Source organism: Symsagittifera roscoffensis, chromosome 7 (genome assembly GCF_963678635.1).
Source record: "Symsagittifera roscoffensis chromosome 7, txSymRosc1.1, whole genome shotgun sequence".
Lineage (NCBI taxonomy): Eukaryota > Metazoa > Xenacoelomorpha > Acoela > Convolutidae > Symsagittifera > Symsagittifera roscoffensis.
Window position 1 is genome coordinate 54532473 of NC_087068.1, and position 27643 is coordinate 54560115.

The following is a 27643-nucleotide window of genomic DNA, read 5'->3' on the forward strand; positions in this document are numbered from 1 at the left end:
TACTGGTCCAATTACAGAGAAAATAATTATCGAAACTATAAATTATGATTAACTGTTTGTGAGCACAACTCAAAAGGTTTTCTTTCATTTCAGTTTTGCTTAATCAATAGTATTACCTTTAATTCTTGGGCGCACTACACGAGCGCAGACAGATCGTGACAGTGCGCGGTGGAGTACGGAGGTGAAGTAACCAGAAAAAAAGCCCTCAGAAGCCTTCAGAAGACCGTCATAGTACTGGGGCAATGTTTCCCAGACAAACTACCAAAAAATTAACAATATGAAGCGGTGGTGAAGTGGTTACGTCTCCGCTTCTCTATCGAAATGTCGGATGTTCGAGGCCCACCATGATCCGTGCTCGTTGCTTAAGGGTGAAGCAACATTAGCCAGCCCAGAAAAATAACCAAAAAAAATTGCATGTAGTTCTTAAACAGGGGCACAACAGCGGTTGGCCGTGATGAGCTGTACAGTTCTTGTGTTGGTCCTTTCCCCCGTGGATAAATGGTATTAATCTGAATCTTAATATTTACGCCCCTTCCATTTTTGAATATATTTTTTGGCCTACAGTCTCCACCAATTTGATCAATGTGCAAAATGGGACAGAAGACAGAACATTTACTAAACTATTAATTGGCACAAAAAAGTGGAACGTAGTTGATGTTCGATTTACAGCAGTAAAAAGAAACTTTCGATCAGTCAAATTAAGACATGCAAGTTAAAAAGCTAAAAGAGAAGAGGAATGTATATCTTGCAGCAAAACTTGAAACAACTCTTCTCCAAGATTCGATTCTATTTGGTTTTCCCTTTTTTTAATCATTGAAAAAAGGTAAACAATTGAAAAATTGTCATAGTTGTAAGCTCGCTATTCTCAGAAGTCTTATTGTTCGGACTTTCGGGGTGGGTTTTTTTTCTTCAGACAAATTTCGACTTTTTTAGTAGCCATTTTTGACAGAACTTTTTTATATCAGTCAAAAGGTATTGTTGTTTTGAGCTTAAACTTTGAATAGATATTTCACCTGTGATCATTTTTCGTAAAGTTATCAGGGTTCAAAGATTGCCATTTTGGTCAATTTGGGACAATTAACGCGCGATATATTTCGCGCTATTAACGCGTAAGCGGAGAGTTAATCTGTCTTAGAAATCGTTCCAAATTGGTTGATAGAAGCTTATTTGCCATAATTGTTTTGTTACAATGAGCAAAATCTATAACTTTATATGGCGTGTGGGTGGATAATTTTCATGAAAAAATTCAAATTTTTGAAATTTTTTTTTTCATTTTGTTTCATTTCATTTAATGTTTTAATGTTATTACTGCTCGATAAACCTTAAAAGGCAGTCGGAACATTCAGGGCTTTTCCCTGATATGAGCAGTCTTGTTAGTATCATAAAAATTTGATAAGGTTCAGTTTGATCTTTTTAAGAAAATCGAGCAGCAATAGAGCTGATTCAATAAGAATATTAACAAGTTTTTGTTTTTGGTTAATCAAAACCAGGAAAAAGAATCCTTGATTCTGCGTGGTGACTACAATACTAAATCAGAAATTGAGTTTTTTGTAATTAATGATCAAAAAATAATCCCATCATTGACATTGCACAGGGAATGCAATTTGGTATGATTAACCAGTTCTTTACAGAAAGCATTTCAAGTGGATTGCAAAGGAAAAAAAAGACAGCAACTACATTGAAAACACTCTAAAACAATAGCTAAGTGAAAGCGCGATTGATTGTTGATGATTTTTGGCAATTCCAACTCCAATGTCTCCACAAATATAGCTGGACGACATTTTGGCTCAAAAAATAACTTGAAGTAGGAAATTTTTGGGGTTTTCTTTGATACGAGCAGTCTTGTTGTTTCTAAGTTGGAGCTTGTGGATATGCTGGCTCTTCTATTTTCCAATTACCAGAAAGAAAAGATAGTTTTGCTGTTCAATTATTCGTTTTATATACTTTTTGATACCGTTTAAAATCTTTGCGATAAATATTTAGGTGTCAAATTACTTTCAGATGAGATTTACAACCGACTTTGAAAATTACTTATATAAATCATAATTTATGGCATTCGACTTCGTATGAATTAGTCATCCATAATAGCAGCCATGCAACCAAACATACAACAGCAACACAGTGATGATCCCATTAAGATATAAGTGCCCAGTTGAATCACGAATGAAAATCGGAAGAGAGGTCTTTCACAGTAGTTCTCAGAATCTTTGGTGTATGACACATCGCCATAGGTTCGAAACACCCAAACGCTGCCTGAAGCAAAAATAGAAAAAATTGAAACACTCAATTTGACTACATGCATAAGAGGGAGTTGCAAGCATGTAGAAATTAGATTCAAGACCACATAGTGTGCAACGGTCATTGTTTCAGAAGATAAAACCAAAAATGGATATTGTCTAGTCTAAGCGATCATTTTCAAATGCAATCATCTGTCACTTCCAATTTTTTTTTCAAAAAAAACAAACAATTTTTCTAATTCTAAAGTGATATTTTCTGGTGTTTCCTTGATTGCTCATTAATTTTACATAAAACCTATTAGAGTAGCCACGAAAAAATGCAATTGCTAAAAGATTTCTGTTGGATAAGAACTGCGAGTGATTTTGAATACCTACGAGACTCTATGACACCTATTTTCATAAGCATGCCGAAGAAGGGGGGCTGGGGTGGGTGTCTGTCCTCATCCCCTCTCAATTTTGTCAGCCAAATGTTTCTAAAGGGTCCCCTTTTTGGTATAATTTTACGAGAATCATTTTTGGCTGGCCAACGTCAAAATTTTTCTAAGGGCGCCTTTGAGGCCAATATAAAAAAAATTGAGGGGTGAGAGCACACCGAAAAAAACGCATTTTTTGGTCATTTTTTGTAAAAAAAGCTTGAAACAAATGTTTCCATTTTTTTTCGAAAATCTGCCTGTGGCGCAAAATACGGTCCTTATAGTATTTTCGAAGAGCTCGGACACATCAAACTGGTCAACCTAACAAACTCGAAAAACCGCCCCCTAAAAAAATTTCTGCGCACGCCACTGCCTATTTAAGTAGCAATTTTCGGGAAACCTATGATACTTTTTGAATACCTAAACTGGAGTATTTTTTGGATACGTAGGGTGCCTTTTGGCTACCAATTTTCAGAGTAAATTTTTAGTACCTGCAACAAACCATGCGAACAAGAACACTTCCAGCATGCACTCACAAGCGCCCTGGCAACAATTCTCCTCATCATCGTCAACCATTCGGTTGCACACCTGCCGAACAGTCAATATAAACTCCAGTTGAAAAATCTGATTTTTCACAAAAATCTGGAGAAAAAGTCTATCAACTGAACTTTTACCAGACGAAAACTGGTAATTTGCGAACAAAAGCAGTTTCTATGCTGGTTTTTTTGGTCTTTTTTCCTGGTGTCAGCATTAATGAAATGACCAGTGACCTTGAGATTCACGAATTTGACCTAGCAGCAGCTCCCATTCAATTATTATTCTTCGAAGAAAGTAAAAATAGGTGGACAGAAAACAGAATTATTGTCGTTTACATGTCAAATTGAGAATAACGCAAGATTATCTACAACACCAATGGTTTGTTTTTTCTTTCTATGAGCTTCAATGACACTATTTTGAGCATTAGTTTCTAAAATGAAACAAGACTACTCGTATCAGGGCAAAGCCCTGAATGTTCCGACTGCCTTTTAAGGTTTATGGAGCAGTATTAACATTCAAAAGTTAAATGAAATAAAACAAAATGAAATTTTTTTTATTTGAAATTGTTCATGAAATTCATCCCCCCACACGCCATATAAAGTCCAAAAGGATAGATTTTACTCCTTGTAACAAATCAATTTTGGCATATAAGCTTCTTTCAACCAATTTGGAACGATTTCTAACTCGGATTAACTCGGAATATACCGCGCGTTAATTGTCCCAAATTGGCCAAAATGGCAATCCTTAAACCCCCGTAACTTTACGAAAAATGATCACATGTGAAATATATTTTTAAATTTAAACACAAAACAGTACTGCTCGTATCAGGGCGAAGCCCTGAATGTTCTGACTGCCTTTTAAGATTTTACGGAGCAGTAATAACATTCAAAAGTTAAATGAAATAAAACAAAATGAAATTTTTTTTTATTTGAAATTTTTCATGAAACTCATCCCCCCACACGCCATATAAAGTCCAAAAGGATAAATTTTACTCCTGGTAACAAATCAATTTTGGCATATAAGCTTCTTTCAACCAATTTCGAACGATTTCTAACTCGGATTAACTCGGAATATATCGCGCGTTAATTGTCCCAAATTGGCCAAAATGGCAATTTTTAAACACCCGTAACTTTACGAAAAATGATCACAGGTGAAACATCTTTTCAATTTTGAGCTCAGCACAACAATACCTTTCGAATGATTTCAAAAAGTTCCGTCAAACATGGCTAGTTAAAAAGTCGAAGTTTGTCTGGAGAAAAAAAAACCATCCCGAGCACAAATATTCGGTTATTTTCGTATCGAAAGTCGGAACAATAACACAAAACTATTTTGAACCAGCGTAGACAGCTTAGTGTATGTTGTCAAGTTATGATGAATGAGCAATCTAAGCAGAAAAAAAGGTCACTTTTTTGTTAATTAAATGTTTGACACTGTTTTGCATGCTGAAAATCGATGTTGGAAGACAAAACACAGTTTAATTTTGGTTAGCTTTGCTCTTATTTGAGAAGCAAAAAAGATAATGGCGTAAATTTAGATTTGTTGTTCCGACTTTCGATACGAAAGTAACGGAATATTTGTGCTCGGGGTGGGTTTTTTTTTTCTTTGGACAAATTTCGACTTTTTAACTAGCTATTTTTGACGGAATTTTTTTATATCATTCGAAAGGTATTGTTGTCCTGAGCTCAAATTTGAAACAATATTTCACCTGTGATCTTTTTTTGTAAAGTTATGGGGGTTTAAAGATTGCCATTTTGGTCAATCTGGGACAATTAACGCGCGATATATTTCGCGCTGTTAACGCGTGAGCGGAGAGTTAATCCGTCTTAAAATCGTTCCAAATTGGTTGAAAGAAGCTTATTTGCCATAATTGATTTGTTACTAGGAGCGAAATCTATCCTTTTACACATTGTATGGCGTGTGGGGGGATAATTTTCATAAAAAAATTTCAAATTTTAGAAAAAAAAATTTTTTTTTTCTTACATTTAATTTTTAAGAATTTCTCCATAAAACCTTAAAAGGCAGTCGGAACATTCAGGGCTTCGCCCTGATACGAGTAGTCTTGTTTAGTTTTAAAATAACCTGTGAAACGAGAAGTCTAAGAAGGCCAAAAATTCCCATTACGAGAAGCCATTTCGGAATGAACGGCTCAGCCGGACAGTCGTTCAATTTTAGAGCCCCTGAAAAAGAAAACCCAGCTTTGTTTTGATTGCCTCATAGGGTTTTTTTTGCAAATTGAGGCTCTTACCAGTGAAAAACATCGAAGTTAGAAATATCACGAGCAAAATAAGTGTGAGTATTTGGGCAGCTGAAACAAAATGAATGTAAATTTTCATTCAGATATATTAGAGTTTTGTTGTTTTGTAGATTCGACTTAGACTGTTTTCAGTTTTCGCCAAGGCACTTTTTTCATAAAGTTTGCCAATACAAGAATAATTTATCTAAAAAAGATCATGATGAAAAAATATCTACATTATATCTGAAACTTTTGAAAATATGCTATGCGGCTACGATTGAATTCATTTATGGAGATTTAAGTTATAACTACAAATAGTTCAATCCAAGTCCACAGAAGTTATATCTAGTTTAGAAATTTGAAAATTTGTAGTTTACTCACGTGTATCTCCTTTAGTCTTCCTAATCGCCTTTACCGTCTCGAAGATCGACATGTGGAACGGGACAGGTCTTCCTGTGCGAAAAGAAGATCAGCTCTAGAGTGCCTCTGGGTGATGATCATAGTTTTCCAGTAAATGAGTTTAAAAAGAGGTTCCAACCAGCAGAAGGGGCCCTTTTTTGCCTTAATTTACGGGAGATGCTGATGATCAGAGCACTCAGCGTAAAGCGGTATAGCAATGGTAAAATTTTAAATTTGGTACGATTCAATCATTTTAAGCGACATTTTTTTTCTACTTGTAAATCTTGATATCGTTAGTTCGAAAGGGTCTTCTTAAGTCCCATGAATCATAATCGATTATTTTGTCACTTTATAGTCAGCATCTAAAAAATTACAAGACAATCGACTAGAATTCATTAAAAAGTTCACCAGTACTTCCATTTCATTCTGTCAAACAACCTCGTACTCTCAATCAAACTGTCTGAAACTCTCGATTGACTTTAAATCAATTGTCTTCGATCAACCTTATGCATTGAAGTTACATACTATACATCTGAAATGTACAGTATTGTTTGCCGTTTCCTAATATGGCTCAACCATTAGGTCGAAATGGGGAAAAAATTCACTTGGAATAAGGTTGTTTTGGCCACCAAAATATGCAGAATCACCAATTTTATGGGTATTTTGGTTTGATCAACAGATTTCAATGGAGGACGGTGGCAAATCACGGGCTCAACCCAAAAAGATATAATGTACTACGCGTATAAGCTAACAACGACGGCCAAAGTGACCGACTGACGGGGAAAATTGATGAAAAACAGATTGGAGGCACAGAAGACGCTAATTTCTTAATTTTATCAATGTCTGGTCAAAAAAGATGAATTCCACAAGCGAAAACCCAATCTTGGTTAGGAAATACCAGCTATCCAAGGGTCCTGGACTCAATGAAAACGGAGTTCAAGAAGAACAGGAATGAAACGTACGAAACCTTCCCAGCTGTTAGCGCGAAAACACCACAACGCTAGAGCAATTTAACTCGGGTTTGAGTGGACTGGCGGCAAGATACAAATTCAGAGCATGGGAGACAGGAATCTTAAGGGAAGTTTTCATAGTGCACATGAATAATCGGGAAGCACAAAATGATTCGTATCGGTACACTAAAACTACGAAGGAGATGTACCGAATAGCGCTACCCTTCGAACGAGGCGATAAGCCCTTCACGAAGCATCTGTCAAGGATGGCAACATCGAGTCAAGGAAATTAGAAAATATTCACTATCAGCGCAAAAATTCGTTCGGTTGTGTCAAAATGCCGAAAAAAAATCGATCATTGTATTTGGATATCTAGGGGAACTAGGTAGTGATGTTCATTAAATCGCAACTAAAAAAGGAGCTGAAAGAAGCCGGGCGAAAAATCCGGAAGGTGGAGAAAACAAACGTGTGGGTCAACCGCGACCCGACAATATCGATGTTCAAGACTGGTGACATGAAATGTGTTCTCGCTAGAATTCATAGCGAGAAAAAACCAAGGTCACAACTGATGAATTTTCTGGTGAACGAAGAAGTGCGTGAATTTTCAGGTGAACGAAGAAGTGCGTGAAAAAAGTCGAAAACTGAAAGATTGAAACAAAGTTCACAAATTGTTCAGGCGCCATTTTAAAGTTGACTTTTTAATGTTTTCATTTTGCGTATTTTATGACATTAAATTCTGCTTTTAAATACCGAAATTTATGGCAGCTCGTTATTCTTTGCAGACTTGTAATTTCCGATAATTACGGTTAATTTACGTATGAATTGAAATGTTGTCAATCGGTCAGCTACCCGAAACCGATCTACCTCAGTACCGAAACGAGGCAGAAATAAAATGGACTTTGGGTGTCACAGGTGTAAAAATGAACGAATTAAAACCAGAAGACAACAATTTCAAGGAATACGAAAAATATCCGCTTCACACAAAACGGGCGATGAAAGATCATTTGGAGTCATTTTTGATGGGTGTTAGCAAGAAGGATCAAAGTGATTGGAGAAACTCGACCGTCAAAAATTGGTCTAGACCTGATGCCCAACCTCGGACTGCAGTTGAACCAGAATGACCATCCGTGGGGAAGTTGATGTCCATCCACGGGGAGACTTAATAAGTGACGACTCCAGAGGCGAACGCAACACTGGAACTATGTTAGTAATAATTCAGAAAGCAAATTAATTGTCGTTTTCGCCAGGTCCCTAGGATCAGAAACTATATAGTGTAGGCAGAGTTTTTCGAGAAAAAACTGTCAATACATTCAAAGGGAGTATGATGAAGACAACGCTGCAGGAAAAATTTGATAACAATAAAACTATTGCATCGGCATACAGAAAAACTAGAAGAATGCTCGGGTAAAAAATTTGACTCGCCGATCATAAAAGTAGTTGGACAGGACGGATTGGTGAAACTAGCGCTGGAGTCGCCAAGCATCGCGTCAATCGAGGAAAATTACAGGGAATGCACTTTGACCGGTAAAATTCTTAAAACTGTGTGCACCAAACAAGATTTGGTTGAGTTACCTTAAGCAAATGAACCAAATGAAACGCTTCAGTCATTTTTTTGTGGGCCAATTACTCAACCGAGTGATTCCAAAAATTCGGAAATTGTAGATGTTGATAGTTTCTCACGATGGCCGTCAGCGATGGTGTGCAGATGAAACCGGTCAGCACGTATGATAGCATGTTTACAATGGCAAAAACAAATTCGTTGCAACGCAACTGGAGGTAAAAAAGTATATAAATCCAAGGGATCAAGTAATAACCCGAAGAAGGAGACGCGTCGGAAAAACCCAACCAATCTAAATTGAGTACACAATTGTTCGAAACTAAACCGGAAGAGGGCAGAAAGCTTGCTCCAGTAAATTAACCAATCAGAGACCAGCAATTTGGATAAATCGAAAGTCAACTATCGAAATCTCGAAATTATTTGGAGCAATTACTAATTTCGAGACTAGTAGGCATCAATTTATTGAAAAAAAATCAATGAAGAGAAACAAAGCTGCAGTGCATCCCATTCTTAGTAGCGAGAAGATATCAAAGAAATTAAAAGTTAAAACTGGCTTATTGGCGGTTGCGAGCGATGTTAAGAATACACGGAGTAATAGTATAGTATATATTTTGTCGGCGTTTCGATGTGTGTTTTATCCGCCGGAAGACCCCAAAATTTGCATTTTGACAAATGTTCCGCGTAACTGTACAACTCTCATCAAAAAAGTCCTCCCGTCACTTTTGAGTTTTCAATTTTTACAGGTTCAATAACCGACAAACCCTCAACTACTTGGAATTATCAAATTGCTGACATGTAAAGATCTTAACGTTCACTTTGAAAGTTTTGCTCACTGATGAAGATTTGGTAGAGTTACCCGAAGCAAATTAACCAAATGAATCGGTTCAGTTGAATGTTTGTTGTCGAAAGGTTTCAAAAAGGATGAAATTGTAGATGTTGATCGTTTCTTACAATGGCCGTCAGCGATGGCTTAAAGCTGAAATTGGTCGGACCTATTAGTTAGGTTTTTGAAAACGTACAAAAACACACATGGCGTAACCAGACATACACATTTAGATCAAGGAACAAAGTTTTGTCGATGGAGATTGAACTTTTTGCAATGGGGAAGGAAGAGAAACGATTCAATCACCGGTGAGCGACCATCGAGCCATAGAGTGCTGCGAGGAACGAACGATAGCTGGCCGCCAACATTCTGTTTTAACACATACATGGGAAAAAATTTGTATAAAATGCTCGGAAGAGCCCCTGGTGCCCTAGGGTTTTCAAATAACGCCACTCTCAAAATCACGCCACTCGAGGCAGACCACGACAGAGAGGCCCGCACAGGGTTTAAGGAACCTGATTAAAAAATTATAGTTCTGCGATCTAAACTGGTCCAACATAATCCGCTAAAAATAGATACCGAACAAGACATCAAGCATAGGGATCACCCAATCCGTCAGGCTGAAGAGCAGATCAGAAATCAAAAAGCTGAGCCACCGATCACGGTCAAAGTGGGCCCATTGGCCAATACTGAGTCGTCAACAATCAGCTTTCAGCGTACGTGGAAACAAAAACTTTAACAGGTATAAATTACAAAACATAAAACTCGCCGCACAGAGCGCGCATAAGATTAAAATGAGTAAATTTTGCGCGTTTGGAAGTAAGGAGTTGCATCACGAAAGATAGCTACCCCAAATACGAGATCCCCAAAGCCGTCACAGCTTCGCTTACACCACAGGAGTTTTCACTGAAAATTACGGCGCTGATACAATCGTGGCCGAAACCAACATCGGCGACGAGAAAGAGCGGCATTCCGCGAAAAGACAGACGGTTTGAACAAGGAGACGATCCGGAATCCGATGACAATCTACCAATTCTAGCGAAACGATGACTAGCCCGAAAGAACATAATGGCCCCAGAGGTCACCGTACCGATGGAGATCACCGCGGGTCCTAGTTACAAGTGAAATTAAAAGACGATATCCAAGAGATCGAGAGACAGTAACGTGCGAGCGACGCCATGTATGCGGTAGCACAGCGACAAATGTGTCAAATGTGGCCAGCGAGGCCGAGAAAGCGCCAACAATCCAAATTAGTTGATGGATACATATTTTTGACTGTAATACTTGAAAAAGTTGTGGCATAAAACTTTAAGTAAATTTTCAAATTTTATGCAAAATAATTGAAATTAGTTCTGGAAAGAAAATGGATTATAATATATTATATTGAATTACAATGGTGCTTGAGTTCAAAGATGATCAATTACAAAAAGAAAAACATGACAAAAATAGTCGATCTTGTTGGAAATTATTGATTATTTTTCATTATAATGGTTTTTTTCTTCAAAAAAAAATTGATTATGACGGCAGTACAATAAATTAATTGGTCTGTATTTTTATCTGTAAAGTTTAAAAAGGGTTATAATTACTTTTTATTCTCAGAAATCCACTAAATTTTACTAATATCCATGGGCGATCAATACGGAGGAAACAATAAAGTAGCACTCTTTCAGCAAAACTTTCTATTGAAAATTCAGAAGGTACCTCAATTTTCACAGACAATTCAACTTCAAAAGCTAGAAATGCCCGGGTTGACCTCCATAGACCGAAAATGCTAATCATACAATTTCATACACTTAGTCTATGAAAAAATGCTAGTCATACAAATTTCATACGTTTGTGCAAAATGAGTTTAATCGAATTTCAAAGGTATTTTATAGTTGTTTTGGTATCGAAATCGGTATCTCTTCATTAAAAAAGGGAAAAAATGGTATGAAAAAATGCTAATCATACAATTTCCATATATGGAAATTGTATGAGTAGAATTTAAAAAAAATTGAGAAAAAAAGCTTTGAACAATCAATTCAACTGCTGGCAAAACATTTAAGCGTTTTTTGGGCTGGTACAACTGAAAACTTTGACTTTTTTTGTTTTTGTTTTCTGAAAAAAAATGCTAGTCATACAATTTCCATATATGGAAATTGTATGACTAGCATTTTTTTGATGGCGACGACAAAAATTTTTCGAAGTATTTTTGAAATTGGCCTAAACATTTTTTTGTGTTTCTTTTTTCAATCGCAAACTGATTTTCGTATTCAAACAAACATTTTTTGAAAAAAAAAATTTGCATGCAAAATTTAATTTTTTGTGTGTATAACGTAGTCCTGGATATATTAATATTGGATTTTTTTCCTTTTCTCTTCATAACTTTTTTCAAAAACGCTTAAAACTCCTCTTTCTTTTGTACGACTTGTTTTTGTATGCCTTGATCAATGCCTGGTAATTTAAAAATTCAAATTTTAGAAATAATCATCTTTGAAAGTTATTGCCAAAATTTAAAAGTTCATTACTTTCGTTATATTATTTGTGTGAGACAGAAGTAACAAATATCAGGCTGTTTCCAATGCATTTTTAATGCGAGACGGCCAAACTTCTTGTTACTACGTTTGAGTAATCAAAGGTTTAGGTCATTTGTGTTCGGGTACAAACACAACCAAAAAATTTTGAGAAATTAAAATTAAAATGAAAATTGAAAATCAAAATTTTTGGTTTATGGAAAAATGCTAGTCATACAATGTCCAGATATGAAAAAATACTAATCATAGACCTTTCATGCTATTTTCTGTACGTATGGAATTGTATGGAAAGTGCATGATTTGCATTTTTCCATATATGGAAATTGTATGACTGGTATTTTTGGTCATCCCGGGTGTTTCAAATATTTGCCTCATCTGAGCACCGAGCGAAACAACAGCCCTTGATAACCTTTCCAAAAGGTTTATTGATATTTCACTTAACTTTTTTTTCTTATTCTATTTAATAACTTCATCATTTAGAATATTGCTAAAGTTTTACCGTCAGTGTTACACTGCGCATCGGAATATTTGGAATTACACCAAAATTTAAAGCTAACTCGCAAATTTTGGCAACGTTGCGGCAAAGTAGCTACTTACTGAATTATCAAAACATTTTACTTGTAATGCCAAACTATTTAAACAAGCACTAAAATTGTTTTCATTCCAAAATATGCAACAATTAAAAGCTTATTAGTTCAAAAAACTTGAATGAAATCCGGAAAAGGCTAATTGCAACCGCATTGCACTTTGTGGAGTGCAACCGCATTGGAGTTCCATGAATAAAAATTGATTGTAATTGAATTTCATTTTCAGTGTCTACAAAAAAAGAAAAAAAGACAATTATAATTGCTGTTTTTTCCACTTTATTGAGATGCAAACTTCAACGCACATCGATGAAGTCTTTTTCTTTGCTTCAAACTAAGGTTGGTTACTTGTAGCTCAATCCAAGAAGTAGCCAAGCCTGATTCAAGGCCTCAAATGGTTAGCGTATCATAATAGATACCTACAATTATAAAGAAGTCACTGAGCTAACTATAGCTGCAGTAGTTTTTTTCAGTTGCCCAGCTCTTTAATTCCCCCCTCCCCCCTTATTACATTTTTTTGGAGAAAAAAAATATTCTGCTCGCATTGTCCGATTGTTACAAAAATTGGCTTGCCGACTGATCATGTCATGACAAACACAAGTCCTGCCTCTATAAATGCACGTGAGTCAACTGGCAAACTGAATTATTTAGAGTTGATAGACAACTTTGCGGTTTGCGACGGAAAACTGTACAGCGAAATGGGGAGCTTCATTGCTCGCAAGGTCACACAAAGCTACTTAAGCCTTGAATCTTAACCTCTGTTCTGATCCACAAACTAGAGATCGAAACCACTATCGAGCGTTCAAATTTATGTAGCCGATTTCGAGACAAACCTCCAATCTTGCCCGAAGCCACGTTTCAGCAACAAGATCTCGGGCGACGACCTTTCGCTATTACCTAGTCACTTTTCCTTGGTGTTCACTCTTGGTATAGCCTTCTTCTTGAGGACTTTAGAAGAGATATCTGGTACTTTGGTAGAGCGCTGAAACTTTTAGCTAGCCGGGATGGCATTTCCACACTCTTGTAAGCTTCAAACAGCGCCGCTAGCCCGCATTAGACTGGTGATATTTTTTGCACTCGTTAATCCAAATTAGGATGTTAAAGACTACTCTAGATATTAAGAATACTGTTTTTAAACTGCTGAAATGCAGCCCCCTTCCCCATTGTTGAAATGGTGAATTCAATACTGTAAATTTCCAACGTTAATCAACAACTGAATTCGTAACTCAATAGTACTTCAACTGTTTCAGATGTCAAGTGTGTGCGACCACCACTGGCAGGTACTAATCAAAACGGCACCGAGGACTTGGCCAGCACCAATGACGCCAGAATGAACTCAAAATATATAAACTAACTGAACTCAATGAACTGTATATATTATTCCCTCAAATAACAATTTTGAATCGTAATTTAAAAATTAAGCACCGATACTAAGTTTTGAGTTTTAGACCTACAGTGGTCCGCCCTCTCCCTGGACATACTACGAAATTCTTATCAAGAGTTTTCTTTCCAACAAGGAATGGTTTCGTCTTCCTAATTTGTATCACGTTCCCTGTCTCCTTCCCCCTTGTTCTTCCGAGACTTAAAAATGCTGTCAATCATTACGCCGCCGAAGTTTGTAACTGCAGTTCGTTTCCTAGAACTCTTCCAGCCCCCAGTGCGTCACCCATTTCCTCGAGTCCAGAATATCGTGTAATTTGCAATGGTTGGTACTCGGAACCCGATTCAGAGTCGTCCTCGTTGTCCCAACTTATTTAGCTACTTCAAATTAATGTATGTCATTGTGGAATTGTTTTTGTTGTTGAAAGGAATGTTGATGTTTGTAAAAGGATTAATAGCAAACTCACGTAATTGACACTCAGTGATCGATTTGACAATATTCGCGCCTTTGCGGAAATTACATTCAATTATACGCGACATTGCGTTCTGATTGGCTAAACGATGATCACGCGTTTTTCCGCCCTTCTCCGGTAGAAAATTTCGATTACTTGCTCCAATTCGGTGCTCATTAGCTGAAACAACTAACTTCTTTGACTTTTTAATAGCTCCTCCGGTGTTTTCCGCGCTTTATAGCCGAGTGAATTGGTAATTGAATGCAATTTTGCAACTGTGAACGTATTATCATAAAGGCTCACCCGCATAGCTTCCCCCACCGGGTGCCTTGATAAATAATCAGCCAGGCCGATTTTAGCCTCTGGCATATGCTCTTTTACAAAATCAAAAGGAATAATTCGATCGATCCAACGGGTTACGCGACTAAAAATTGTTTTGTTTTTCTTATTGTTTCCGTTCAATAATGATACTAAGGCTTTATGATCCGTTACCACCGTAAATTTTCTTCCAAAGATATAATATCGAAAGTATTTTGAACCCCAGACTACGGCCAACATTTCTAATTCATTCCTCGAATACTTCTTCTCCGCCGCATTCAAAAAAAGAGATGCCAAAGAAATAGGCCGCCATCCCTCGGAACCGAATTGTACTAGTACTGCTCCTAGACCATTATGGCTTGTATCGCACACAATTCGGATATCTTTGTGCACGTAAAAATGCTTTAATTCTACGAGGTTCGCGACTTGCTGCTTGAGCATTTCAAATGCTACTTGACACTCGTCTGTCCACACGAAGTCATTATTCTTACTTAACAGCGGGCGCAATGGCGCTGAAGTTTCCGCTAACGAGGGTAAATATTTGTGAAGCCTATGGATTGAACCCATAAACGACTTCAGTTGCGATAGCGACCTCGGAGCAACTAACTTATCAATCGGGTCTGTTTTACGAACCATCGACGTAATGCCAGATTTCGTGATCCGATGGCCTAATTATTCGCATTCATTTTTCGCCAAATTGACATTTTCCCCAATACTGTAAATTTCCAACGTTAATCAACAACTGAATTCGTAACTCAATAGTACTTCAACTGTTTCAGATGTCAAGTGTGTGCGACCACCACTGGCAGGTACTAATCAAAACGGCACCGAGGACTTGGCCAGCACCAATGACGCCAGAATGAACTCAAAGTATATAAACTGACTGAACTCAATGAACTGTATATATTATTCCCTCAAATAACAATTTTGAATCGTAATTTAAAAATTAGGCACCGAAACTAAGTTTTGAGTTTTAGACCTACAGTGGTCCGCCCTCTCCCTGGACATACTACGAAATTCTTATCAAGAGTTTTCTTTCCAACAAGGAATGATTTCGTCTTCCTAATTTGTAGCACTTTCCCTGTCTCCTTCCCCCTTGTTCTTCCGAGACTTAAAAATGCTGTCAATCATTACGCCGCCGAAATTTGTAACTGCAGTTCGTTTCCTAGAACTCTTGCGCGATCCCGCCCCATCTGAATCCTGTGACTCCTGACTTGAATACGGCACTAGTCGTTGCTTTCTCACACGCTCCTGCTTCTTTTTGAATATCTTTCCGGTTTCTACTCCGCCGCTCACATTTGTCACGCTTTCCACTTTTTCGATACTAGCCTCCTTCGGCCGTTTAATCTTCGCCTTTTCGCCCTCGGATTGTTTCGCACCGCCTCTACCGGATGTGTTCGCCTCGCCTTCGGTACTTTGTCTAGCCAGTGGCGTACTCGGCCTGTCGCTATAGCTGGGTCCAGCCCCCAGTTCGTCAACCATTTCCTCAAGTCCGGAATATCGTGTAATTTGCAATGGTTGGTACTCGGAACCCGATTCAGAGTCGTCCTCGTTGTCCCAATTTTGCGAATTTGCGCGCGTCCCAGTTTGTATAGTTTTCCTCGCGCTCGTTCACGCTGCTTTTTCTTCTTCTCTTCTTTTCAGGTCAGCCCTTCTTTTCACCCAACCATCATTGGAGGTTTTGGCGTTGTTTTGTCCGAGAATTTCGATGCAGCCGAAATTGGCGCCTTTCCCGCGACCCCACTTTTCCTATGCAAAGACCCGTTTGCTAGAATTAAGGTATGTTGAGATTCACTAACTACTTTTTGCTTTAATGGTCTATAGTTTTTGTTGCTATCCTTGATACGTTGAAACAAGAGTTCCATCCGCATGTTAGGATGCTTGGGCGTTTGCGCCTTTGATTCCCTCGTTTTCACTCCCACGGAGTTTTTGGATGACGCCACCGGCGCCGAGCCCCGATCAGCAACCGAGACCAACTGATCCCCTGCAAGTTTCCTGGGGTGGTTTATATGCTCGACGTCATAGTCAACGTCCAATCTGTCTTCCCAATCAGTTGCCATTGGTGGCGGAATTTTAATCGCCCGCGGGTCATTAGATTCTATACAGGCAGATTTTGGTTTCAATACCCTGTCCCAATTTAGGTTTCGATGGCTCGATGATCATTTACGGGGGAATAGACAATTTCTATTCTTTCAGAATTACAAAACGACTTAACTGCTTTCGACCTAAAGCTAGAGCCCTGATCCATAAAAATTTTCCTGGGCACATCGTGATGAGAAATGTATTGTTTCATAAGTTTGAGAATGTTGTCGCTCCTATTATTCGCGCAAATCATCGCCGAAGGCCATCGCGAAAATCGATCAACCTATACCAGCACGTATTCACTCGACTCATTTAGGTACTTAATCGGACCGCGAAAATCTAATTGCAGACAATCGTTAGGCTCCTTGGGTTCATAAATCTTTCCAATGTCACCCCTGCGCACATTAGCTTGAGACTTTTACCTGCTTCGGTGCACTCTTTGCAGCCATCCGCGGCCGCCACCAAATTCCGGTGGATGTAGGGGAAATACACATCCCTCGCCGCATCGATTATGGTGGGAACAATGGATCCTAATGACCAACGCTTTCCTGAGAGGGGCTGAGATGACGAGTCGTCCACAGACAACTTTCACGGACATGGAAGTCGTGAGTGTGCTGTCCCAGATAAGCACCCATTGCTCGTACTTTACGCTCCAGTTCGGGATCTTTACTCTGCACCAACTCCTTGATAGTGCGCATTTGAGGGTCTCCTTTTTGGTTGGCCTCCACCAGTATGAGGTTAAATAATTTGGCAAGGCATCACTTTTCTTGATGGTTTTGCAATCTCTAGGAATTACGGACATGACCACGTTTTCAGGGTATGCCGCGGGGAACAACCCCCCCCCCCCCTCCACCAAAAGCCGAAGGATTTGATATCACTGTATTACACTTAACGTCTCGGTTATTCGTCGTCACCGCCTCCAGTCTCGCATCCACCACTTCGACCTCGCTGCTGCTTCCACTGGTAATCTCTGGATGTCGCAAAAGTAACTTATTTAGCTACATCAAATTAATGGATGCCATTGTGGAATTGTTTTTGTTGTTGAAAGGAATGTTGATGTTTGTAAAAGGATTAATAGCAAACTCACGTAATTGACACTCAGTGATCGATTTGACGATATTCGCGCCTTTGCGGAAATTACATTCAATTATACGCGACATTGCGTTCTGATTGGCTAAACGATGATCACGCGTTTTTCCGCCCTTCTCCGGTGGAAAATTTCGATTACTTGCTCCAATTCGGTGCTCATTAGCTGAAACAACTAACTTCTTTGACTTGTTAATAGCCCCTCCGGTGTTTTCCGCACTTTATAGCCGAGTGAATTGGTAATTGAATGCAATTTTGCAACTGTGAACGTATTATCATTAAGTCTCACCCGTATAGCTTCCCCCACCGGGTGCCTTGATAAATAACCAGCCAGGCCGATTTTAGCCTCTGGCATATGCTCTTTTACAAAACCAAAAGGAATAATTCGATCGATCCAACGGGTTACGCGACTAAAAATTGTTTTGTTTTTCTTATTGTTTCCGTTCAATAATGATACTAAGGCTTTATGATCCGTTACCACCGTAAATTTTCTTCCAAAGATATAATATCGAAAGTATTTCGAACCCCAGACTACGGCCAACATTTCTAATTCATTCCTCGAATACTTCTTCTCCGCCGCATTCAAAAACCGAGATGCCAAAGAAATAGGCCGCCATCCCTCGGAACCGAATTGTTCTAGTACTGCTCCTAGACCATTATGGCTCGTATCGCACACAATTCGGATATCTTTGTGCACGTAAAAATGCTTTAATTCTATGAGGTTCGCGACTTGCTGCTTGAGCATTTCAAATGCTACTTGACACTCGTTTGTCCACACGAAGTCATTATTCTTACTTAACAGCGGGCGCAATGGCGCTGAAGTTTCCGCTAACGAGGGTAAATATTTGTGAAGACTATGGATTGAACCCATAAATGACTTCAGTTGCGATAGCGACCTCGGAGCGACTAACTTATCAATCGGGTCTGATTTACGAACCATCGGCGTAATGCCAGATTTCGTGATCCGATGGCCTAACTATTCGCATTCATTTTTCGCCAAATTGACATTTTCCCCAATACTGTAAATTTCCAACGTTAATCAACAACTGAATTCGTAACTCAATAGTACTTCAACTGTTTCAGATGTCAAGTGTGTGCGACCACCACTGACAGGTACTAATCAAAACGGCACCGAGGACTTGGCCAGCACCAATGACGCCAGAATGAACTCAAAATATATAAACTGACTGAACTCAATGAACTGTATATATTATTCCCTCAAATAACCATTTTGTATCTTAATTTAAAAATTAAGCACCGAAACTAAGTTTTGAGTTTTAGACCTACAGTGGTCCGCCCTCTCCCTGGACATACTACGAGTTTCTTATCAAGAGTTTTCTTTCCAACAAGGAATGATTTCGTCTTCCTGATTTGTATCACGTTCCCTGTCTCCTTCCCCCTTGTTCTTCCGAGACTTAAAAATGCTGTCAATCATTACGCCGCTTAATTTTGTAACTGCCGTTCGTTTCCTAGATATCTTCCAGCCCCCAGTTCGTCACCCATTTCCTCGAGTCAGGAATATTGTGTAACTTGCAATGGTTGGTACTCGGAACCCGATTCAGAGTCGTCCTCGTTGTCCCAACTTATTTAGCTACTTCAAATTAATGGATGTCATTGTGGAATTGTTTTTGTGGTTGAAAGGAATGTTGATGTTTGTAAAAGGATTAATAGCAAACTCACGTAATTGACACTCAGTGATCGATTTGACGATATTCGCGCCTTTGCGGAAATTACATTCAATTATACGCGACATTGCGTTCTGATTGGCTAAACGATGAACACGCACTTTTTCGCCCTAATCCGGTGGAAAATTTCAATAACTTGCTCCAATTCGGTGCTCATTAGCTGAAACAACTAACTTTTTTGACTTGTTAATAGCCCCTCCGGTGTTTTCCGCACTTTATAGCCGAGTGAATTGGTAATTGAATTCAATTTTGCAACTGTGAACGTATTATCATAAAGTCTCACCCGCATAGCTTCCCCCACCGGGTGCCTTGATAAATAATCAGCCAGGCCGATTTTAGCCTCTGGCATATGCTCTTTTACAAAGTCAAAAGGAATAATTCGATCGATCCAACGGGTTACGCGACTAAAAATTGTTTTGTTTTTCTTATTGTTTCCGTTCAATAAAGATACTAAGGCTTTATGATCCGTTACCACCGTAAATTTTCTTCCAAAGATATAATATCGAAAGTATTTCGAACCCCAGACTACGGCCAACATTTCTAATTCATTCCTCGAATACTTCTTCTCCGCCGCATTCAAAAACCGAGATGCCAAAGAAATAGGCCGCCATCCCTCGGAACCGAATTGTTCTAGTACTGCTCCTAGACCATAATGGCTCGTATCGCACACAATTCGGATATCTTTGTGCACTTAAAAATGCTTTAATTCTACGAGGTTCGCGACTTGCTGCTTGAGGATTTCAAATGCTACTTGACACTCGCTTGTCCACACAAAGTCATTATTCTTACTTAACAGCGGGCGCAATGGCGCTGAAGTTTCCGCTAACGAGGGTAAATATTTGTGAATACTATGGATTGAACCCATAAATGACTTCAGTTGCGATAGCAACCTCGGAGCGACTAACTTATCAATCGGGTCTGTTTTAAGAACCATCGGCGTAATGCCAGATTTCGTGATCCGATGGCCTAACTATTCGCATTCATTTTTCGCCAAATTGACATTTTCCCCAATACTGTAAATTTCCAACGTTAATCAACAACTGAATTCGTAACTCAATAGTACTTCAACTGTTTCAGATGTCAAGTGTGTGCGACCACCACTGGCAGGTACTAATCAAAACGGCACCGAGGACTTGGCCAGCACCAATGACGCCAGAATGAACTCAAAATATATAAACTGACTGAACTCAATGAACTGTATATATTATTCCCTCAAATAACAATTTTGAATCGTAATTTAAAAATTAAGCACCGAAACTAAGTTTTGAGTTTTAGACCTACAGTGGTCCGCCCTCTCCCTGGACATACTACGAAATTCTTATCAAGAGTTTTCTTTCCAACAAGGAGAGATTTCGTCTTCCTAATTTGTATCACGTTCCCTGTCTCCTTCCCCCTTGTTCTTTCGAGACTTAAAAATGCTGTCAACCATTACGCCGACGAATTTTGTAACTGCAGTTCATTTCCTAGATCTCTTCCAGCCCCCAGTTCGTCACCCATTTCCTCGAGTCCGGAATATCGTGTAATTTGCAATGGTTGGTACTCGGAACCCGATTCAGAGTCGTCCTCGTTGTCCCAACTTATTTAGCTGCTTCAAATTAATGGATGTCATTGTGGAATTGTTTTTGTTGTTGAAAGGAATGTTGATGTTTGTAAAAGGATTTTTAGCAAACTCACGTAATTGACACTCAGTGATCGATTTGACGATATTCGCGCCTTTGCGGAAATTACATTCAATTATACGCGACATTGCGTTCTGATTGGCTAAACGATGAACACGCGTTTTTCCGCCCTTCTCCGGTGGAAAATTTCGATTACTTGCTCCAATTCGGTGCTCATTAGCTGAAACAACTAACTTCTTTGACTTTTTAATAGCTCCTCCGGTGTTTTCCGCACTTTATAGCCGAGTGAATTGGTAATTGAATGCAATTTTGCAACTGTGAACGTATTATCATAAAGGCTCAGCCGCATAGCTTCCCCCACCGGGTGCCTTGATAAATAATCAGCCAGGCCGATTTTAGCCTCTGGCATTTGCTCTTTTACAAAATCAAAAGGAAAAATTCGATCGATCCAACGGGTTACGCGACTAAAAATTGTTTCGTTTTTCTTATTGTTTCCGTTCAATAATGATACTAAGGCTTTATGATCCGTTACCACCGTAAATTTTCTTCCAAAGATATAATATCGAAAGTATTTCGAACCCCAGACTACGGCCAACATTTCTAATTCATTCCTCAAATACTTCTTCTCCGCCGCATTCAAAAACCGAGTTGCCAAAGAAATAGGCCGCCATCCCTCGGAACCGAATTGTTCTAGTACTGCTCCTAGACCATTATGTCTCGTATCGCACACAATTCGGATATCTTTGAGCACGTAAAAATGCTTTAATTCTACGAGATTCGCGACTTGCTGCTTGAGCATTTCAAATGCTACTTGACACTCGTTTGTCCACACGAAGTCATTATTCTTACTTAACAGCGGGCGCAATGGCGCTGAAATTTCCGCTATGGAGGGTAAATATTTGTGAAGACTATGGATTGAACCCATAAATGACTTCAGTTGCGATAGCGACCTCGGAGCGACTAACTTATCAATCGGGTCTGTTTTACGAACCATCGGCGTAATGCCAGATTTCGTGATCCGATGGCCTAACTATTCGCATTCATTTTTCGCCAAATTGACATTTTCCTAATTTTAAAGCCATATTTTCATTATCGAGTTTGGCTAAAGTCTTCTCCACTAGGGCAATGTGTTCAATTTTGGTACCTTTTGAAATTACTAAATTATCATCAATGAATGCGTGCGCACACAGAAATGTCAAAAGAATGGCATCCATTACCCGTTGGAATTCCGCCCGCATAGTTGTCAACCCATAGAGTCCCGTCTTGAAACAATATGAACCGGTGGAGCGTCCTCCCACCAAAGTAAAGTTGCAATGTTTGCTCGTAGTTTCACTTAGCGGTAACTGCCCGTATGCGTATGTGAGGTCCATTGTTGAGAAACAAACATCCCCTTGCTTAAGTTCGCTTATTGTTTGGCCCACAATATCCATTAGCTCTTCAATATTAGGCATTTGATATTTGTTTTTATGGACTTGCTTTTTTAGTTCTCTTGATTCTAGTGCAAGTTTTACGGAACCATCCTTTTTCACCGTAATGACAATAGGGGAGACAAAATATTTATGAGAACAATCCTCCAATTTTTGTATATGACCCTGTTCCAAGAGTTTCTCGATTTCTTTATCTACCTTCTCTTGCAACGTTAAAGGCACTCGTCTGCACTTTTGCTGGATCGGAATCAAATTCTTGAAAAATTCTGCCTGCACTTTATATTTACGAATGAGCCCTACCCTGTGAAAAAGGTGGTTAAATTGCTTACTGAAATGTCTTTGCCAATCATCCAAATCCTCATCCATTTCCATAATATCACCTTTCTTCTGGATATTATGCACCCCCTGCTCCGCTGGCGTCTGGACCAACATCAATCCCAGCTCTGGCGTCAAATCCCGGCCGATAATAGATGGCCTGCAGCCTCCGATAACATTGATGGCTGCGTTTGTTTTCCATCCATTGGATTCGAGTGTAACTACCATCTTGCCCAGAAAACTTCAGCGGGTTGTTCCCGTAGTCCCGAAACTGATCATCTTTTGGATCCAACTGCTGCAGACGCACATTGCATGTTCCCGAGGTACTTTTCAATTCCCTTATAGTAAATATAGAAATTGGCAATCCGCTGTCGATCCAGGCCTGAGTTGCGTGATCGTTGATTCGTAACGCCAGTTTTGCCCCCGCAATTTTCAATTCTTCCTCTTGTCTTCGCCAGACCGACATAACAACATAATCTGTTGAACTTTCCGAGTCCCATCCTTGTGTTGGTGCGTTCGAATCGGTTACCCATCCGACGGAGCCTCCGTAATTAGACACACTCTTCTCCGGAACGTTTTGAAGGAGCCCTCCGTCGGTGTCGTCCTCATGTATCATCCCCACGCGTCCCCTATTGGCCGTTGTATGTCCTCGACACGTGCGCTTACAATGACCGGTCTTCCGACAAAAATTACAGGTGGCATTCCGCGCTGGACACTTTGGAATATGCTCTGGAGAAAAACCACTTTGATCGCAGTTAAAGAAATCCGCTCCACCGCCGCCCCTGTTGTTTCCTCTACCGAATCTGCGTCCGCCCCGTTGGAATGGTCGACGGTAGCTACCTCAAATGGCGCTTATTGGCTCTGTTTTTATCTACAATGCCCCCGCTGGTGCCGCCCCAAGACCGCCACCAGAAACTTTATACGTTTTGGGGTATTTGTCCCCCGCCCGTATGACAAAGCAATTCGGTAGACCTCATCTGGGGTCTTAGTTGATTGACAGAGTTCCGTTTGTGCTTCTTTATTAGATATATTTACTATAAATACGTCACGCAATATGCGTCCAGAGCCCTCAACGCACACCTAGCAGCTAACCCACTCAATACTGAGTGGAATGTTTCCCGCGCCTCCCCTTTACGTTGTTTCCGAAACTTTCATTCCTCTCCTTCGTGAATAAATTTTCGAATTCATTCAAAACTCTAGGACATCGCGTAACCGCCAGATCCAAATGGGGTTTGCGATTATAAAGCTTGTCCTGTCCGCGTTCCCCTTTAACAAATATACAGGTTAGAAATTGAAGTTTGTTCCGCCTCCAGACGGTTTTTTCCAATATCATCCTCCGGTAGATCCGCAATTTGCGTTGCGTTCAACGTCCGATTGAAATAGAATGCCGTCGGATTGAATGAATGTTTCGCTATTACTCCCCATGTAAAACGAGTAATCCAGTGCTCCCACAGCATTGGTGCTTCCGTGCATTTACTAGGCCAAAACGCCGTAATTCCGAATGGATTTTTTCCCGTCCCTGCGCCGTATCCTGCTTGCTGTGCCATGTGAAAACGGTGAATTCGATACGGTAAATTTCCAACGTTAATCAACAACTGAATTCATAACTCAATAATGCTTCAACTGTTTCAGATGTCAAGTGTACGCGACCACCACTGGCAGGTACTAATCAAAACGGCATCAGGGACTTGGCCAGCACCAATGGCGCCAGAATGAACTCAATATATATAAACTGACAGAACTCATTGAACTGTATATATTGCCAAAATTTAAAAGTTCATTACTTTCGTTATATTATTTGTGTGAGACAGAAGTAACAAATATCAGGCTGTTTCCAATGCATTTTTAATGCGAGACGGCCAAACTTCTTGTTACTACGTTTGAGTAATCAAAGGTTTAGGTCATTTGTGTTCGGGTACAAACACAACCAAAAAATTTTGAGAAATTAAAATTAAAATGAAAATTGAAAATCAAAATTTTTGGTTTATGGAAAAATGCTAGTCATACAATGTCCAGATATGAAAAAATACTAATCATAGACCTTTCATGCTATTTTCTGTACGTATGGAATTGTATGGAAAGTGCATGATTTGCATTTTTCCATATATGGAAATTGTATGACTGGTATTTTTGGTCATCCCGGGTGTTTCAAATATTTGCCTCATCTGAGCACCGAGCGAAACAACAGCCCTTGATAACCTTTCCAAAAGGTTTATTGATATTTCACTTAACTTTTTTTTCTTATTCTATTTAATAACTTCATCATTTAGAATATTGCTAAAGTTTTACCGTCAGTGTTACACTGCGCATCGGAATATTTGGAATTACACCAAAATTTAAAGCTAACTCGCAAATTTTGGCAACGTTGCGGCAAAGTAGCTACTTACTGAATTATCAAAACATTTTACTTGTAATGCCAAACTATTTAAACAAGCACTAAAATTGTTTTCATCCCAAAATATGCAACAATTAAAAGCTTATTAGTTCAAAAAACTTGAATGAAATCCGGAAAAGGCTAATTGCAACCGCATTGCACTTTGTGGAGTGCAACCGCATTGGAGTTCCATGAATAAAAATTGATTGTAATTGAATTTCATTTTCAGTGTCTACAAAAAAAGAAAAAAAGACAATTATAATTGCTGTTTTTTCCACTTTATTGAGATGCAAACTTCAACGCACATCGATGAAGTCTTTTTCTTTGCTTCAAACTAAGGTTGGTTACTTGTAGCTCAATCCAAGAAGTAGCCAAGCCTGATTCAAGGCCTCAAATGGTTAGCGTATCATAATAGATACCTACAATTATAAAGAAGTCACTGAGCTAACTATAGCTGCAGTAGTTTTTTTCAGTTGCCCAGCTCTTTAATTCCCCCCTCCCCCCTTATTACATTTTTTTGGAGAAAAAAAATATTCTGCTCGCATTGTCCGATTGTTACAAAAATTGGCTTGCCGACTGATCATGTCATGACAAACACAAGTCCTGCCTCTATAAATGCACGTGAGTCAACTGGCAAACTGAATTATTTAGAGTTGATAGACAACTTTGCGGTTTGCGACGGAAAACTGTACAGCGAAATGGGGAGCTTCATTGCTCGCAGGGTCACACAAAGCTACTTAAGCCTTGAATCTTAACCTCTGTTCTGATCCACAAACTAGAGATCGAAACCACTATCGAGCGTTCAAATTTATGTAGCCGATTTCGAGACAAACCTCCAATCTTGCCCGAAGCCACGTTTCAGCAACAAGATCTCGGGCGACGACCTTTCGCTATTACCTAGTCACTTTTCCTTGGTGTTCACTCTTGGTATAGCCTTCTTCTTGAGGACTTTAGAAGAGATATCTGGTACTTTGGTAGAGCGCTGAAACTTTTAGCTAGCCGGGATGGCATTTCCACACTCTTGTAAGCTTCAAACAGCGCCGCTAGCCCGCATTAGACTGCTGATAATTTTTGCACTCGTTAATGCAAATTAGGATGTTAAAGACTACTCTAGATATTAAGACTAGATATTGTTTATGATTACAACTTCTCCCTTATAATCTGTATCCAAAACTTAAAAAAATTGAAATCTTCCCTAAAATCCTTTTTGGTTCTTGATTGTATCAACAAGTTAGCTCTTTTTGGATTTGATACTAGCTTTTGTCGTCAAATTGATCGTTGGTTTACTTATGAATAATCAATTGCGAGTAATCAATTGCGAAAAAATTATTTGAAGCGAGGTTAGTTGGCTTAGGTTGGTGACCTTTATCTCATCCCTGTGTGGATAAATTTTGGTTAAGGATTCACACGAAGTGACAGAAAAAAGTCGCAAAAAAATAAGTTTTGTTCAATTGCAAAAATGAAAAAGGATAATAATCATAATAAGAATGAAACAGTATCCAGTGAAAAAGTCGAATGATTTCAGTGACTTTTAGTGGTCTGCACGGATAAGTCCAGTCTGTTCAATTGAATGTCTAACCTCTCGGGTAGTATGAAGGGGGTTGAATTCCGTGCTCGGCTTGAAATTTCTAGAAAAAAAATTATTTTAGTTATCTGTTTGTTTTGAGATTACAGATGAATTCTTTGTCCCAAAATGTCATCCAAACTCTCAAAATAACTCACCAAAAAGGTTTCCATTTGGCTTGAATCAAATAATTTGAGCTAGAAATTCTCCTTATCCGATTATTTGCTAATAACATAATATTTGATGCTAATGCAGCTATTTTGCTGTAAAAACCAACATACTATGGGTGGAACTATAGATCAAGGTAACGTCAACACAAATTACGACATCTGGCATTTGAATAAAGAAAAATTACTGTTTTTAAAATTTTCAAAAACTTGTATGGGCAGTTTCGGACGAACGCTTCAATGTAAGTCCTAAGAATTGTCAATATAAACTCACCAAAAGTGTATTCGTTCGGTATGGATCAAATAATTTGACACTAAGTTAGAGCTATTCTTTATGCGATTATATGCTAATAAAATAATGATTGATGTTACGGTAGTTATTTTGTTTTGTGAATCAACATTCGATGGGTGGTACTAAAGATCAAGGTAACGTCAGCACGACAAATTGCGACATCTGGATCGGATAAGCAAATGGTTTAGATTGGAGCAATTGGTTTTTTTTTTGAGCTGAACATAGGCCAGAAAAATTAACAAAAAAAACCAATTAGCGGTTAACTGCACGTTTGTGTCAAAAATTTCTCGAAACATGCTGAAATAAGCCAATGAGCGGTTAAATGCACGTTTGTTTCAAAAAACCCTCAAAATATGTTAAAATGGCGCCAAAAGCTCTCTCAAAAAGTAAAAGACTGAAAATGGGTGTCGTTTCCACAATCGCATCAAAGGGGAACAAAACGGGAAGTGCGGGGATCAAATCTAATTAAATCCACTCCTTTGGTTCAAACCCTTGAGTTGTTTGACAAACTAGCCGAAGACTTTAAGAGGTCAAACAATTTTAAATCGTTGCATATACAAAACAGTCCCATACAAAACAGTCGCATACGAAAGAGCCCGAAACATCAAAAAAAGTCCTAAAAACAGTCCCATACA

At 38.9% G+C, this 27643-nt stretch overlaps 1 protein-coding gene across 1 annotated transcript; it reads right to left on the reverse strand.

The window, feature by feature from the left end:
* Positions 1-1928: 1928 nt before the first annotated feature.
* Positions 1929-27090, reverse strand: LOC134851842 (transmembrane protein 272-like). The gene is made up of 7 exons (XM_063868108.1): positions 26991-27090; positions 26565-26613; positions 5802-5873; positions 5433-5492; positions 5267-5364; positions 3142-3238; positions 1929-2253 (listed from the first exon to the last, which is right to left on the reverse strand). The coding sequence occupies exons 3-7, from the start codon at positions 5851-5853 to the stop codon at positions 2072-2074; spliced, it is 489 nt and encodes a 162-aa protein (XP_063724178.1). The 5' UTR covers positions 5854-5873; positions 26565-26613; positions 26991-27090; the 3' UTR covers positions 1929-2071.
* Positions 27091-27643: the final 553 nt, after the last annotated feature.

What these genes read in the sequence shown, in the direction of transcription:
- LOC134851842 (XM_063868108.1), bottom strand. Translation starts at nt 5,853, where the DNA reads ATGTCGATCTTCGAGACGGTAAAGGCGATTAGGAAGACTAAAGGAGAT. An exon ending in GAAGACTAAAGGAGATACAC is followed by an intron (nt 5,493 to 5,801) that starts GTGAGTAAACTA and finishes ATTTTGTTTCAG; the next exon opens with CTGCCCAAATACTCACACTT. An exon ending in TTAGACTTCTCGTTTCACAG is followed by an intron (nt 3,239 to 5,266) that starts GTTATTTTAAAA and finishes ACTGTTCGGCAG; the next exon opens with GTGTGCAACCGAATGGTTGA.